This window comes from Mastigoproctus giganteus, chromosome 4 (assembly GCF_048544385.1).
Source record: "Mastigoproctus giganteus isolate SK-2022 chromosome 4, ASM4854438v1, whole genome shotgun sequence".
In the NCBI taxonomy this organism is placed as follows: Eukaryota; Metazoa; Arthropoda; class Arachnida; order Uropygi; family Thelyphonidae; genus Mastigoproctus; species Mastigoproctus giganteus.
In genome coordinates this window covers 64,483,017-64,501,118 of record NC_143578.1, presented here as the reverse complement: position 1 = coordinate 64,501,118, position 18,102 = coordinate 64,483,017, and the positions used below count along the sequence as shown (strand labels likewise).

The following is an 18,102-nucleotide window of genomic DNA, read 5'->3' as shown; positions in this document are numbered from 1 at the left end:
AAATAAAAAAATAATTCTGCTGAAAACAAAAACAGAAAAAACGTTTTATACATACAATATAAATATGAATCTATTAAACAGTCAATTCCATTTTCTAGTTTAAAAGACCATTAAGTGTACAAAGATTCAAACATGCACATATTCTTGAGGGTCATTTTGACAAGTGACCAACTTTTATTTTTAATTTATGGAAAATTTTTTAGGTTTTTTGGAATGCTACTTTCATAATACCAATATTTCATCTTTTCTTAATGGATTGCAATACTTATTTATATAACTTATTAATTTTTAATAAAAAGATAAAACATTTAAAAAGTGTGTTGTTGCATTTTCAAAAAAAAAAAAAATAAATGTAATTAATAATACTGAAAATTACAAAACGTTTTAGACAGAAAATATAAACATCAATCTATCAGTCATGTACATGTGCATACATTTCTGCTTTTTATGTATATAAATATTATTAAAAAAATCATATATATTATTTACTACTATTAGTTATATTACTTAGTACTATTAGTTACTTCTGTTCTTAGAATTTTTTAAAAAATTTTATTTCAAATATTGCATGCTGGGAAACATACAATTTTACATATGTAGCTAGCAACAAAGTAGTAGACACTGAATAGATATCATGTTCTGAGAATCCTGACCTGTACCTACTGGGTTACAAATTATAGTACCATAGCAGGTACCGATTTGTAACAGTACCATATAAAAGGTTAGTTTGAAAAAAAGGTGCCTCCATAGCCAGGTGGGAAGGAGCAGCAGTGCATAGCACATGCTTCTTGATTAGACTGGGGTTCGAGCCCGTTCCCACCAAATATGGAGGATGCGGAAAGGTCAGGGAATGACCACCGCATATCCCGGAGCAATATAGCCTTAGTTGCTAATGCTCCTAAAAACCAAATAACAAAACAGTTTGAAAAAAGCTCAATTATGACAAATCACTGATTCAGGGAGCAAAGAAGATGGAAAAAGAGTTTTTCACATATACAAATATGAAGAAAAGAATGAATCATGGACCTTTGCATAATGAGTGCAGAAAAGTCTTAAATAAACCAACTAATGTGGATGATTTGAATGGGTACTCTGCATTGATATTTACAGACAAAAAAATCTTCATTGCAAAAAGAAACTGTGTGAGCTGGGCACATAAAATTAATGATACTGAAATTAAAGAATATTGTTTTGTATATGTTACATTAATATTAACGTAATAGTAATTTCATTTATTCTTTTTTCTTTCTGTATGGTTCGAGGATGGGTTCCAGCAAAGTTTCTGAAATGTTACCTTAACATATAAGGATTTAGTTATTAGCTAAATAAACTATCTTAATATTCACGGAAACCACCACGTTAATGTCCTTCTCCAACTATATTACTTGCTTTTCTTCCTATAATTTAATTCAACTCCACCAAATGTATAAGTTACACTTCAGGAATGGCAATCCCAATATAACACTTTGCATTTTGTTACATAAAAACATAGCTACCACTTATCTGACCATCCCTGAAGCCTAAGTTGAAGAAGCAATGCTTAATACTGATCATTAACTACTCTCCCAATCTTGACATCATTAGAAAATTTTGAAATCATGCCTCATATCCTTTCAATGTCATGGAAGAAAATCTGAAACAACAACTGTTTCCAGTACTAATCCTTGAGGAACCCACTTCTTACATTAGCTCAATCTGAGGAGTAACCATTAATCACAACCCTTACCTCCTGTCCTTCAGCCAACCTGCATCTAAGAATCTTTCCTGTGGTCCCAACATGTCCCAGCTTATACCGCAACCTCCTATGCAGAACCGAGGAGAATGCATTGCTAAAATCCAAATAAACAATGTAAAAATTATTTCCTACATCTGGCTGATAAATAGCTTACCTAGTTGATTAAACATGATTTTCCTTTTACAAAACTGTGATATGTTTCCTTTAGAATTCCATTTCTATTTAAACTCTTGAGCACTGCCACCATGATTGCACAAAATGTGGTAATACTGGCCAAGTGGTAGTTACACACTTTGCTCTTAGAACTGAAAGGTTGGCACTGCTCCAGTCCAAAGGAATCTCTTGAGCCCAATAATGTCTTCACAATTAATCTCAGTGATTCAATAGCTTTTCTTGCAGCCTCTCTCAAAATTACTGGATGTATGCCATCAATGCCAGGAGCCTCACTTGCCTCTAGGCTCAAAGGTTTTTCTAATAAACAACCCTCTGTAATTTCAAGCTACCAAACTTCATTTTCACAGTATCTCCTTGCCACAGAGGGTCTTATATCAATGACTATAAATATCAATGTGATGTATCTGCTCATTTCATCCACAACATCAGCTAGGTTATTGAAGAGTTTCCCAAAGCCATTATGCTTACATTCAATCTTTTCTTCTTTGTATATACATATATGAAAACCTTCCTTGTCCCTATCTCTTAACTAGTGAGTTCTCATAATTAACCCTTACCAAGCTAACCTTTTCTGCAGTACTATTATACAGGGTGTTCCATGTAAAACTGGCCCGCCTCATACTGGTGTGATATTCATTTTTGAACTCCAGCACAAAGTTGTTCAAAGAATGAATTTTAGCCAAATCATTTCAGTTTATGTTACTCAACATACAGTCGGCATTTGACACTCATAAGTGATAGGTGTGTGAGAGTATCATCAAGAATGCCATATTCAGTGCAAGAAAGGATTTGTATAGTGGAAGCCTATGTACGTACTGGCTCTTTTAAGGATTGATTGATTGATTTGGTAGTTGTTGGCGCATCAGCTTCTGTGGCCATATTGCACCTCCCAAGGTTTTTGCAGTACTTTGATCCAAGCCCGAGGCGGGAATCGAACCCGCGACCTTTGGGTTGCCGGGCAGGTACTTTACCCACTCGGCTAGCCCGGTCGGCCTCTTTTAAGGAAACTCAGGAACTGTTTTCTGAGAAATTTCCTGTTGCTACCATCCCAGCTAAGAGTACTAGTTAGTGTTTACTTGCAAAATGGCAGACAACAGGTTCCGTTGTAACTGCACCAAGAAATCGTCTACTCTGTTAGGACTCCAGAGGCAGTGTTGAACATTCAAAAGAGAATTTTAGCTAGCGCTGGAAATTCTATCAGGAAATTGTTGCAACAAACTGGAGTGAAACCAACTACTTGTTTTTGTGTACTTCATTACCTGAAATTGAAACCATATCGAGTGACGTGTGTCCAAGAATTACTGACACCTCACACAGCAAAATGTCTGAATTATTGTGAGTGGCTCCTTAACAAGACTGCATATGGTGTTGCATTGTATCGACCCACTGCCTTATTTCATGAGTGATGAGGCATGGTTCCATCTTTCTGGTCATGTGAATTCTCATAACACTCGATACTGGTGTGCCAAAAATCCTAACAACTTACATCAGAAACCGCTTCACAACCAGAAAATCAGGGTAATGGCTAGCATTAGCAAGGGCACATGATGCAAGAAAGAAAGCTTCTATAGCATCAGCCAACCCCCCCCCCTCATTTCACTCATCCACCCACTCCAAATGTTTGTCTAGTTGAATCTGTTTAAGCTATCAACTTCTACAGCGACAGATGGAAGTTTGTTCCAACAATCAACCACACGCTGGCTAAAGGCAAACTTCCATACATCTGTCCTACAACTGCCTTTAATCAATTTGAATTTATGCCCTCTCAGGTGATTATTCTGAGCAAGAGGAAGAATCCCATCAGCATTGAGCATGCTCAAATCATTCAAGGCTTTATACACCTCAATCAGATCACCTCGCAGGTGCCTAGTCTCCAGACACTGTAATTTGCAAAACTTAAGCCTTTCTTCGTAAGAGCGACCCTTTGTTCCATTCACTAATCTTGTCGCCCTTCTCTGTACTCATTCCAACAGCTCTACATCCTTCTTAAAATGAGGCCTTGAGACCTGTATACAGTACTCAAGGTGTGCAGTTTCTGGCAATCGAATTGTCGGCCCAATATTTTTTGACACTACAGTGAACACAGAATTTTTGAGAACTTCTACATTCAGTTAACAGAACATGAGTGTGAAAACTGCTACTTTCAACAGGATGGTGGCACATGTCACACATCTCATGAATCATTGCCCGGTGTTCATGACAGTTTCATAGAGGAACGCACAGTTGGCAAAGGATTGTGGCTGCTGCATTCTCCAGATTTGTCTTTTTTGTGTGAAGAGTGTATCAGCACAACCCCCACACAATAAATGAACTGAAGGACAGCATCCGAAAAAATATCGACGTCACTGTTTTGCATAGCGTCACGTTCAATGATTACATGTGCACAAAAGTGTAGATGCACAAGGACATCATTTCCAGCATCTCTTATAACTGAGTGTACATTTGGAGAGAATAAATAAAGTTACTTTTGACTGATTTTTTTTTGTGTTTATCGCATTTTACTCCTGTCTAGATTTCTCTAATTATTTTGCCAGTGACTGGGGCCGGTTTTATGTGAAACACCCTGTAGATAAAATTTACAGATCAAATTGTTATTATAGGAATCAATACTTTTCATTGCTCCATAACTTTCCCATGCCATCTTTTATGCTCTATTAAACTTTCTTATTCATCTGTCTTGGCATCCTCCTCATGCTAAATTTTTTAATGGTATATATGCCTTCAGCCAGAGGGTGGCTGATTGTTGGAATAAACTCTGGTGTAGTAGAGGTTGTTGTTGTTAGCATTCGCATTAGTAGAGGCATATGATGCAAGAAAGCAAGCTTATTCAGCATCAGCCAAAAAAAAAAAAAAAAAAACACACACCACTCCCATTTCACCCCTCCGTTCGTTCAAAATACCTGTCCAGTTGAGCTTTAAATTTGTTTAGGCTATCAACTTCAACAACAAGTGATGGAAGTCGGTTCCACCAACCAACCACCCGCTGGCCAAAGGCAAATTTCCGCACATCTATCCGACATCCGTCCTTCCTCAATTTGAATTTATGCCCTCTGAGGTGATTATTCTGAGCAAGATGAAGAATCCCATTGGCATTGAGCATGCTCAAACCATTCAAAGCCCTATACACCTCTATCAGATCACCTCGCTGGTGCCTAGTCTCCAGACTCTGTAATTTGCAAAACTTAAGCCTTTCTTCGTAAGAGCAACCTTTTGTTCCATTCACTAATCTTGTTGCGCTTCTCTGTACCCGTTCCAGCAGCTCTATATCCTTCTTGAAATGAGGCCTCCAGACCTGTATACAGTACTCAAGATGTGGCCTAACCATTGCCTTATACAAGGGAATAATCACCTCCTTATCCCTGCTAGAAAAATTCCTGTATATCATTGACAAGACACCATGAGCTACTCTTGCAGCTCGTCTGCACTGCTCAGAGAACTTCATATCTGCCTGCACAATTACCCCCAGGTCCTTTTCATTCTCCACCACTGTCAATGTAGTACCGCAGAGTTGATACGTTGCTCTGGAGTTTCTGTTTCCCATATGTAGTACTTTACATTTGTCAATGTTAAACTTCATTTGCCACCTCTCAGAACATCTGTTCAACCTTTCCAGATCCTGTTGCAGCAGCATAGCGTCAGTAGTGTCCTTAACAACCCTGCCAACCTTTGTATCATCTGCAAACTTGGACATTAAACTTGATATCCCATCATCAATATCATTCATAAACACAGAAAACAACAATGGACCCAACACAGAACCCTGAGGAACTCCACTAATAACATTAGTCCACGTTGAGCAGTGTCCATTGATTACCACTCTCTGTCTTCTGCCACTCAACCATCCCCTTATCCATAGCAGCAATTTGCCTCCAATGCCACACTGCTCCAATTTGTGCAGCAGTCTTCCATGTGCAACAGTATCAAAAGCCTTTCTAAGATCCAAATATATAATATCAAAGTTATTCCCTGCATCCAGTTCTTTTGTGACTACATCATAGTATCCAATCAAATTGGTCAGGCAAGACCTGCCCTTAAAACCATGCTGCATCTGAGCTATAACTGAATTCTTGTCTAGATGATCCTGCAGTGCTTCTTTAACCAGTGCCTCCATTAATTTACCTGGAACAGAAGTTAAACTAACAGGTCTATAATTACTTGTGTCAGCCTTTGATCCTCCTTTGTGAATTGGGGTTACATTTGCACATCTCCAGTCTATGGGTACCTCCCCTGAGTCCAAAGAAGCTCTCATAATTATGGCTAGGGGTTTGCTTACTTCCTTTGCTGCCTCCTTTAATATAACTGGATAGATCCCATCCACCCCAGGTGCCTTTTTTATGTTTATCCTCAACAATCTCTCCTCCACTTACCTCTCAGTTATTACGAAATCATCCAGCTCACTGCCAATGTTTACTTTACCCACATCATTCTCCTTCCTGAATAACTCCTCATGCGTGAATGTAGATGCAAAATACTCGTTTAGATTGTTAGCCACCTGAGTAGGATCCTCAACTGTTGAACCATCAATATCCAGTGGACCAATGTGATTCATCCCTTTCCTTCTTGAGTTTAAATAGGTAAAGAACTCTTTTCTGTTTTTCTTTGCATCCTTTGCCAAGGATTTTTCGTAGTCTGCCTTTGCCTGCCTAATCTCCTTTGTGACTTGGTTACAGACCAACTTATATCTATCATAGGCTTCCATGTCACCCATTAATTTGTATGTATCCCATGCATTTTTCTTCTCTGACACGTCTCATTAGTTCATCTGACAAACATTTAGGCCTAAACCTTGAACAATATTTCTTAGTTGGTATGTAGAGCCTGGTAGTCTCCAAGATTAGTTCCTTGAATGCTTCCCATTTTGAGTTTGCTGTTGGTAACATCATCAGTTGGTCCCACTGTATAGAATTTAAATACTGTCTCAGACCATCATAGTCACCTTTACGAAAACAAAAACCCTTCCCTTTACCTCTTTTGGTAGTTACCTCCTTGAGTAAATCCCACTTCAACACACTGTGATCACTGCCACCTAGTGGTTCATTTATCTGCAAATTCTTAATGCATGAAGAATCACTACTGATAATCAGATCAAGAGTATTGCTCCCTCTTGTTGCCTCACGAACATGCTGACGTAGAAAACAATCATCCAATAAATCCACAAAAGCCTTGCTAGTGTGCGAGTGACCAACCCACAAATTCCAGTCAATATCTGGGAAATTAAAATCCCCCATTATAAGACTCTCTGATTTACTGGCCCACTCTATTTCCCTGTACAATATCTTATTATACTCATCAGAGTCATTGGGCCTATAGCACACTCCTACTCTCAATTTTGATTTCCCTATGCTTATGTCACACCAAACTGACTCAACACTGCCCTGTCCATCGATGTCAATTGGCTTCACTTCCTTGGACTTTATGTGTTTCTTAACTAATAGCATAACCCCTCCACCCCTCCTGTCCTGTCTATCCTTTCTATACACATTGTATTCCCCAAATTCCAGTTCCGCATTACTTATATCTGTGTGACACCACGTCTCTGATATCCCAACAATATCTGCCTTTGATGTTTTGAGCAATACCTCAATTTCATCAAATTTATTTACCAAACTCCTAGCATTGGTGTACACGCAGGTATACATGCACCTGTTTCTATTCTTAGCTACCCTAACACAACCCATGTGTTTACTTGTACCACAATGACTACCAGCAGTCTCTGAAATATCCTGCATCTTGTTTTTCAGGCTTCTGCTCATTTCAATAGAAGCAGTGCAAGAATCACTTCCACCTCTGCCAGTGGCTACTGTTAATCTATTAGTCCTTGTATCCCCCCAACTAGCAGTTTTCCGACCCACCTAACACTGCCTCGACAGCATTAGCAAAAATTCTTGCACCCTTTCTATTTAAGTGTATCCCATCCCTGTAGAAGCAATCTCTCCTGTTAACAAGTACAGTCCAGGCTGAAAAAAATTCTACCCCTTGAGCCTTGCACAATCCCTCCAGGACCGAATTGATCGACAAGGCTCTCATCATATACTCCCTCCTATCGTGTCTGGGCAGAATTGCAGACACTTTCAAATTCAACCCTAATTCACGGCTTTTTTTCAACAGTGACCTGTACTTGCTAAGTAATTCCGCCGGTCTCCTACTCTTAATATCATTAGTTGTTTGTTGGATTTATTGGTGCAAGGGCCTAGTAGAGGTAGATAGTATGAATAAATTCAGGAAAGAACTAGATAAACCGTTTAAGGGGATGAAGAGATGAAATGGGACGTGTTGGCTTTTTTGCTAATGCTGTATAAGCTTTATTGCATCATTTACCACTAATAATACATTCACGGTTTCTGTGACTATCACTTTAAAGGAATTCCGCAATTCTAATATATTCACTCTCAATGTCTATCTTGGAACCATTAGCTGGTTCATGGGTGATGATCAGATCTAGAATATTCTTGGCCCTAGTACTTTCCCTAACATTCTGATACAAATAATTATCATCTAGGTGACTAAAAAATTTTATTCTCCATAGTAAGTTTCACTTGCTTCAATCATTAAGGGGTAAACCGGAAAAGTCCACTGGTTACAATGCATTAAATCATGAATGCTGCAACCTAGGTTAATTTTTATATCCTACATTATGGCAATTTTATGGAGGTGGGCCTTACTTCGAACTCCATGTCATAAAGCAATGATTGCGAATACATGGTTTGAAGAGAATAACATCAAAGCATTGCAATGGCCAGCACATAGCTCCAATCTAAAACCAACTGAACATCTTTAAGATGAATCGGAATGCAGAGTACTCCATTAACAAATGCTTCAAAGGAGGAGTGGAGTACAATGCCACCAGCTTTATACAAAAAATACAGGTACTCATCAACAGCACATGGAAGCAGTCATTATTGTCAAAGGTGGACCAATATGCTATTAATACTACCTGGAAACTAGGCAACTGCTAGGAGGTTTTACTGGAGTGCTTAAGGCTCTGAATGGATTGAGTAAGCTAAATGTTGATAGCATCCTTATTCTAGCTCAGACAGCACACGTAAGGGAGTACAAATTTAAATTGAGGAAGGATGGTTGTATGAGAGATGAATGGAAATTTGCTTACAGCCAGAGGACAGTTGATTGTTGGAACAAACTTCCATCTGGTATTGTGGAAGTGGGAAGGTGGAATAAAATTAAACAAAAATTAAATAAGCTATTATTAGAGGGGATAGACAGATGATGTGGAAATTTTCTTTGGTGAATGCTTTTAATGGATGGTTAGTGTGGACAGAAAAATGTGAACAGTTAGTACTGACAGTAAAGTATCCATGTTGTTTTGTCTGCAAAAAGCAAAAGAAGAAATGGGCTTATGATATGTTTCATGAAGATTATTACATTGAGAACAGGAAAAACCTTCAGAGGGTTGCATGCATGTAACTTTTTCAATATATTGTATTCATCGGTGAAATAGGTATTTTTTTATTATTACATTCTTAATCTTGCCCGTGCAAGTACCACTTCTTCCCCGAGAAAAGTGGGTTTTGCTGACAAAGCTAGGGAAGTTACATACACACACACACTGGCCAAAAAAATACGGACCTTTTGTATTAAGACAGTCACAGACAGAAGAAATGTGAACAAATGCAAATTGATGCAAAGAAAATAAACTGTGATGTGAGGTGATGGTGTGTTGCCTCGTTGAGTACAAAGACTGCATAGGCTGTTTGACTGCAGTAATCTGAAGCCAGAATGGGGAAAATGCGTGAGCTATCAGACTTTGAAAAAGGTCTTATTGTGGTGTGCACATTTAGCAGGAGCCAAGATTCAAGAAACAAAAAACATAACTGGTTTTTCAAAAGCATCTATCTCAAAGGTTTTTAATGACTGGAAAGCATGCGGTTCTTCCACATCTCAAAGACATAAATGTGGCAGAAAAATAACGCTTCAAGAATGAAGCCATTGTATTCTAAGGAAGACTGCACAAAAAAAATAACATCCAAATTCAACCAAGCCCAGAGCTGCCCTATTTCAACCCATACCATACGCAGGGAATTTAAGAAATTGGGTATTGGCAGTCACCTGCCTATTCAGAAGCCACCTGTTTCAGAGAAAAACAGAAAAATCTGCTTGCAATAGTGCTGAGAACATTGTGATAGGGCAGTGGAACAATGGAAAAAAAGTCATGCGGTCAGACGAATCATGATACACTGCTTTTCACTGATGGTAGGCAGAGCGTGTAGTGAGAACCTCATGAAGCAGTGGACCCTGTTTGCCTTGTTAAGACAATCCAAGCATCTGTAGATGGTATCATGGTATGGGGGAACGTTTTGTTGGCATAGACTGGGTCCACTGATACCAGTGGAAGACTGAATGTCATCAAGGGAGTACCTGAATTTTATATCTGATCTATTGCACCTTCAATGTTATGCTTTTATCCTTAAGTATGATGGCCACTTTATGGATGACAATGCAACAGCATATCATGCTAGAATAGTGCAGAGTGGAGAACATGACACAGATTTCCACCATCTTTCCTGGTCCTCACATTCACCTGATCTCAATCTTATTGAGAATGTGTGGTATATGCTGCAGAGAGAGATATTCGGCAACAAAGTCATCTTCCTTAAACTTTGTCACAGCTGTGTGATATATTTTTTTTTTTTTTTTTTTTTATGAAAACCCCAACACGAAAGGTATCAAAACCTATAGTACTTAGTACCGTGCATGGGTTGAAGGAGAAGTATGGGGGGGGGGGGTTACCGGAAACTTTGCTCTAGAGACTAAACATAGGTTTCACCACTTCAAGCCTCCAATAAGCAAAGTGGTGGTATTTCACCGGTTGATGAAAGTCATCTACCACCTACGAATTTGCTGGAAGGATGATTACAATTAAACAAAAATACACCAAAAACCTTATAGAATCCATGCTGTGCTGCACACTTTGCTCAAAACAAAGGCGACTTGATTCAATAACGAATAAAGGTTTGTTTTTGGCCAGTATGTGTGTATAAGCAAATTGCCTGCATAGCAGACTGGTTTTCTAGTACAAATTATAATGCACAGATCATCTAATCCAAAAACTTAATGGTAAACATGTAATAAAATTATTATCAAAAAGAATTTTAATGGCAAGTAGAAAACCTCTTACTCTTTAGTATACATCTTCCATTAATGTCTCTTGTAAGTGCTGAACAAATACATATACCACTCTTAGAGCACTCTGACGTCGGAGATATCCTTTGGCATTGTTCATTCACGTCACAGACATCGTATAGTTTTCTCACTAAATCAAATGTTTTATATATTATTAGATTTATATTATTGTCACTATTATTAATAATGATCCATGTAATGCATTATTCAGAAATTAGTAATTAATAATTATTTAATTCAAAGCTTAATAAGGTGTTCCCTTTTCAAATTATACAATATCCAACTAATCGTTATGGTTTAAAGTTTACATGCTATAAAAAAAAAAGGAAAAAAAAAAGGGGGCTTATAATACATTTAGTAAGGATATATTATGCACACAACTCTGCACAAGTCAAGACTATTAATCTTCAACAATTCATGAAGATGAAGTTCTCCCACACACTCACAGAGATGCACAATTTTACACAAATCTTTAATGGTAAGTATATATTATACAGAAAAAAAACCTGAGGTATATATTCAAACAAATACAGGTAGGCCCCGATTTACAGCAGGGTTATGCTCCACCTCCTCAGGGTTGTTAGCTGAAGCGGTGTAAATCAAGGAAGAATTATAATGTATTTAAATGAAATAGGTTCCTTCATTATGAAAATTGAACTGTAAGAGTTAATATAAGTGCTTTTTATATTAAATATTTGTGGTTATTTTATAATTATGAGATATTAATAATACAGTAAAACCCAGATAAGAAGTTTTCCAAGGGACTGGAGGTTTAGAACTTCTTACGCAGGAAAACTTCTTAAAAGGGAAAATGCCCAAGGACATCAAATATTAACTACACAAATATAAATGAAAAGATACACATATATAAGTTAAAGATCATTTTTAAGTAGTATTTTAGAATTTATAAATATTTTACTCTGCCTAGGGAAAACATTTTTAAAATGAGGATTTCTAATTGCTTAAATTCTGTTCATTGAGCTCATTACCAAGTTGGGAGGATGAGTTCCTTTGGAGTTTCAACATACCTTAAAAGGTCACAATTACAATACGCCATAGCAACAATCCACTAAGTAATTCAGAACTGTTCACAACCATCGCAACTTCATGGCAAATGCTTTACTGTGCTATCCATAATTGATATCCAATTATGGATATCAATGAAAACAATTGCAATGTGTCACTTCCATCATATCAAAATGTTTACACTAAAAAAGGTTTTAGCACTGAAAGCCTCAGACTACAGAAAATTCACTAATCGAACAAGTTAGTGCATAGCGTCATTTTAGTTCGCAGAAAATCAGCGAAGTAGGTGAAATGGAATCATTTTTGTGATATCCCATATTGTGAATGGCTTCACAATGAGTTGCCCTGATATTGAACTACCTTGAATAAGCAATGCTTCAACACTGTATTCTTGAATAGGCAGCACTTTGCCAGTGGATACCACCACCACTAGTATCCACCGAGAATAAGTAACATTAGTCTTATCCATTGGCAAAGCATTGCTTATTGGAGGTAGTGCAATATCAGGGTAACTCGTTGTGAAGGCATTCACAATATGAGATACTGAATATCAAAAATGATGCCATTTCGCCTAATTCGGTGATTTACTACGAATTAAAATGATGCTTGGCACTAACTTGTTCGATTACTAAAATGTTTATATTGTTTAATATTTTTTTAATATTAAAAATAAAGAATTTCTATATTTAAAAATGTATTAAGTGGGAAAACATCATTATAAAAATACACTGTATATTCTTTATCGCGAACTTTTTATGCGGGAAAACTTTTTACCTGGGAAACTTCTTATGTGGGGAAAATAATACATTACAATACAAAGAGGTGAAAATGGAACTTAAGAGACCAAACCTAGTACACAGGAAAACTTCTTAAGTGGGAATTTCTTATCCAGGTTCTACTGTATTTATAGATAAAATATAAGTAATAAAATAAAAATTTATCTTAGAATTTCATTCCTGTAGAGCCATCTTTGGAATAAGTAGTAATGCCACTGTCTGTCCCCCACCCTTATTGATGTTCTTTGACAGTGGCGTAATGGGATGGGCCTGATGGAGGGTTGACCAGTTCTGCAGGTTATTTAGCCTTAGAAAAGAACTGCAGCAATGATGTCTGTTGAGTCTTTCTCTTTTCTAACATATTGCAGTAGGGCTTCAATATGTTAGTAACAGCTCTTTGGATGAAAGAGCTGCATTCCCAGTCTGGGTCATTATCACAGAGAGTTTCACAGCCTGTATGTGCCAAAGCTGAAGTGTCTTTGTGGTGAGGGTCCTATCTGGCACAATCTCCCGCTCTTCCTCTTCATCCTCAAAATCCTGTTTAGCCAGTTGAGTAGCCAGCTCCTCTAAGGCCTCCTTTGAAAGAGGCTCACCATGGCTTTGCAGCAACTCACTGACATCAATGTCAAGCTTGTCAAGGCCAACACCTTCAGCCACTGCTGAAACTGGCTCAGACTCAAGAATGTAAGACACTGCATCAGGCCACAATTTTCTGCAATCACCATTCATGCATGATTGCGACACTTCTTTCCAGGCTGCAGCAATATTACTTATGGCCTTAAGGATGTTGTAGGATCTCCAGTAGTCTCTCAGTCATTGAGTTAGATGCCCGCACTGCCTCGACAATCCCCTTGAAGGTCGTATGTAAATAGTACATCAACGAATAACGTCCATTTTCACTTCACTCATTAGAGATTTGTGGCTTTTTTTTAACACGTGCAGGCACAGATTCACCACTATGCTTAGAAGATATGGTTGCACAATTTGTTTAAAATAATAAGGCACTAATGAACACAGGAAATTATTAAAATTTAAGGTACAGCTCACAACACATGCACACTGGCAGATGAGGAGAAAGCAACTGATGTCGACAATAGCACTGTCTAGGTATCCACTTCCTGTGCTGCATTTACACAGGAAGTGGGTACTAGACGTGGGTACCTAAATATATATATATATTTTTTTATTTTTTCATTATTATTTTAAAAGGGCATTAAGGTGAAACAGCATAAATTGAAGCATCATAAAGCTGGGCCTATTTGTATATCAAAAACAGGTAGCAATAAGGTTTTAATATTCATGATTGGCTAAAATTACATGATTACCAAGATCACCTAATTCAAAGTTAACACCATTTTCCATTGGGACTTAAAATTCAAATTTTATGCTGTTCTACCATATAATCAGCAAAACTAAATTGTTAAATTGTCACTGGAATATAAAGGAAGTTTAAAAAGAACAAGATGAATGTAAAGGAAATGAAAGAAATCTTGAAAGGATTTTGGGAAAAACATGGAAAACAAATATCATGAAGGCAAAAAAATGTTTTGCAATTTAGCTAAAATTCATACAGCAGGTGAAAAAACCACAATTAAGGTAATCAATAATGACAGGAGTTAAGTTTAAACAGAGGGGAAGGATATTTTAGAAGTATGGGCTAAATGTTGTGAACTGCTAAACAAAGGAACTAAGGATATCAGTGAAGACAAAAAGATACTATCTATTATTGAGATAAAAAAGGACACAGAAAATATGGAAAGGCAGCAAGTGCAGATGAAATTAGTCCTGAAATGCTGAAAGCTGAAGAGGAAATAGCATCAGAGTAGTTACAATATACTATTCAGAGGTCATTTTTTAAAGACCAGTTCCACTGAATGGAGCCAAGGCTTTACAAAACTATAAAAAGGAAATAAAACTAAATGTGAAAAATTATACAGAAATTTCATACTCTGTAGCATACTAGATAAAATTGTATGCAAATATTTTGGAGAAGAAAGTTAGCAGTATTGTTGAATGCAACTTTGAAGAAAATAGATAATGCTTTCAACCAAAACAGAGAAATGCTATGATCAAATTAGCAGAAGTTAGATAAAAAGCATACAATAAAGTACAAAGAAAACCATTCATTTTGGTGAAATCCACTTGGTTAAAAATGAGCTTGTCTTTTAAGAGGATTAATAAGGGTGTTAATATAAAAATGGCAAATGTGCAGTGAGAATTAAAGAAAGAACTGGAAAATGGTTTGGGGTTAAACAAAGTGAGATAGGGCTGAAACTTACTGCCAGTTTTTTTTTTATAATTTTCATGGACTATTTAATAAAATAATGTAAGTTTAGTGTGGGAGATGTAAAAACTGGATCATTATTATATAGAGATGATATTGTGCTATAAAATAGCTAGCAAGGTTTCTGAATAAATTAGATAATGGTTTTCGAGAAATTAGCATGAAAATTAATGTATAAAACAAAATTTATTAAGGTTTGGAGAGACAAAGAGAATTGTTGTAATAATGAAAAATTAGAACATAGTAATTTTGTGTATCCAGGAACAGTTTTAATGAAAATCAGTCACAAAAATAAACAATATAATAAGTAAAGCAGTAAATTTAGAAAGACAGAAAATTCTGGCTAAAACTAAAAATCTAAAAGGAAAGAGGACAGCATACTAGTGAATGGGAGGCTAATAGTCCAGAACTATCTGTACTACCATAGTGATCTTATACCCACTGGATAAAATAGATTTGGATGTTTTGATGATGAGAGTGACTTTATATATTTATTTTGTATAATTACTGAAAAAAATCAACTTACCAATTTTATAACATTTCTTTTCCAAAGAATTTAATGGAACAATATATGTAAAGCCACTAATACACTGACATTGTCCTCCTTCGCAAACAGCGTTATGATCAATTTCCTTGCAGTCACGAGAATGGTCACACCATTCTGCATGTTTAGCTGAAAGGAAAAAGTTAAATATAAAATGCTATAAACTTGTATTTCCTATTTGCTTATGTCTTCAATATAATGTGCGAACTCTGTACATTCTATGTTTTTAACTGGATACTTCTATTCTTGTGGAAGTTGGAATTTATTATTAAATTGTTTCCACAGCATAGTTAATCATTTAATTTCTGGCGACTTCACTGCTAGTATATATGTGTGTCATCTTTTACATGGATATGAATCAAATATGTCAGTATGAATTACAAGTTGGGACAAGACGATCGATGTTGGCAAGACCAACATTGAACAGTTCATTAACAGTCATCTTGGATTTTGTTCCTTATATTTTTATATGTCACAAAGGTAAATTGTGAAATTGTGTTAGTATTAGCAGTATTAATGATTCAAGGAAGCAAGCTCATATGTCATTAGCTAAAAAAAAAACCTCATCTTTTATCTCCTCTAATAATTTGTCTAATTCTCCTTTAAACTTGTTCAAACTACCCACTTCCACAACACTAGATGAAAGTTTGTTTCAACACCCAATCACTCTCTGGCTGAAAGCAAAATTTCAGCCATCTATCCTACAGCCATTCTTCTTTAAACAAATTTATGTCTCTAGATATGTGTGCTGTCCAAAAAAGAGTAAGAATGACAACTGCATTTAGTTTATTCAATCTATTTAAAGCCTTAAATATTTAAATCAGGTCTCCTTAAAGATGCCTAGTTTCCAAGTGCTGCAAATTGTAAAATGGAAGTCTTTTATGGTAAGATAACTCTTTGTGCCCCTAACTAATCTTTTTGCACTTTTCTGTACTCATTACAATAGATCCACATTCTTAAAAATGAGGCTTCCAAATCTGTATGCAACACTCAAGAGGTCTAACTATTGCCTTATACAATGGGATAACTTAAGAAAGGCTCCAATTCTGCAAACTTCAGCATCTGGAGACTAGGCACCTGCGGAGAGATCTGATTGAGGTGTTTAAGGCCTTGAGTGGATAGAGTAAGCTAAATGTTGATGGCATTCTTCCTCTTGCTGAGATTACACACATTAGGCGGCATAAATTGTAGTTGAGAAAGGATGGTTGCTGGATAGATGTGCAGAAGTTTGTTTTCATTCAGTGGGTGGTTGATCGTTGGAACAAACTTCCATCTACTGTTGTGCAAGTGGGTGGTTTGAATAAATCCAAAGAACTCAGCGTTGTTATGGGCCTTTATGAGAGCTTGAAGGACAGGGTGGATGCCCTCGAAGGAAATAAATTGAGGGGCCCACCAAGCTCTCAGCCGCCCACATCAACGCCAGAGCTTGCACTTGGTCATCAGGCAACACAGAGGCAGCCCCCTAGGCAGAATGCGCTGGTCCCACAGGAACTAGTAGTTGTTGGTGACTCTATTGTCAGGGAAGCGGGGAACATGCTTTGTAAAAAGGATAGGTGGAATAGGACCAGGGTATGTCTGCCAGGGGCAAAGGTTGATGATGTTCTAGAGCGGATATCATCTTTTAAGGGCACAAAAGGTGATATAGTTGTACACGTTGGCACAAATGATATTAAGAGTAGGAGACCGGCGGAATTACTTAGCAAGTACAGGTCACTGTTGAAAAAAAGCCGTGAATTAGGGTTGAATTTGAAAGTGTCTGCAATTCTGCCCAGACACGATAGGAGGGAGTATATGATGAGAGCCTTGTCGATCAATTCGGCCTTGGAGGGATTGTGCAAGGCTCAAGGGGTAGAATTTTTTTCAGCCTGGACTGTACTTGTTAACAGGAGAGATTGCTTCTACAGGGATGGGATACACTTAAATAGAAAGGGTGCAAGAATTTTTGCTGATGCTGTCGAGGCAGAGTTAGGTGGGTCAGAAAACTGCTAGTTGGGGGGGGATACAAGGACTAATAGATTAACAGTAGCCACTGGCAGAGGTGGAAGTGATTCTTGCACTGCTTCTATTGAAATGAGCAGAAGCCTGAAAAACAAGATGCAGGATATTTCAGAGACTGCTGGGAGTCATTGCGGTACAAGTAAATACATGGGTTGTGTTAGGGTAGCCAAGAATAGAAACAGGTGCATGTATACCTGCGTGTACACCAATGCTAGGAGTTTGGTAAATAAATTTGATGAATTTGAGGTATTGCTCAAAACATCAAAGGCAGATATTGTTGGGATATCAGAGACGTGGTGTCACACAGATATAAGTAATGCAAAACTGGAATTTGGGGAATACAATGTGTATAGAAAGGATAAACAGGACAGGAGGGGAGGAGGGGTTATGCTATTAGTTAAGAAACACATAAAGTCCAAGGAAGTGA

The 18,102-nt window shown here is 37.2% G+C and overlaps 1 protein-coding gene across 1 annotated transcript in view; it reads right to left on the bottom strand.

Moving 5' to 3' along the window:
• The window catches only part of LOC150086798 (uncharacterized), a 56,027-nt gene that overhangs the window by 20,296 nt on the left and 17,629 nt on the right, over positions 1 to 18,102 (bottom strand). The window contains exons 3-4 of the mRNA XM_090372271.1: positions 15,660 to 15,806; positions 11,043 to 11,177 (exon numbers count right to left, since the gene is read on the bottom strand). Coding sequence (XP_090228397.1) covers positions 11,043 to 11,177; positions 15,660 to 15,806 — 282 coding nt within the window. The remainder of the gene's footprint in view (positions 1 to 11,042; positions 11,178 to 15,659; positions 15,807 to 18,102) is intronic.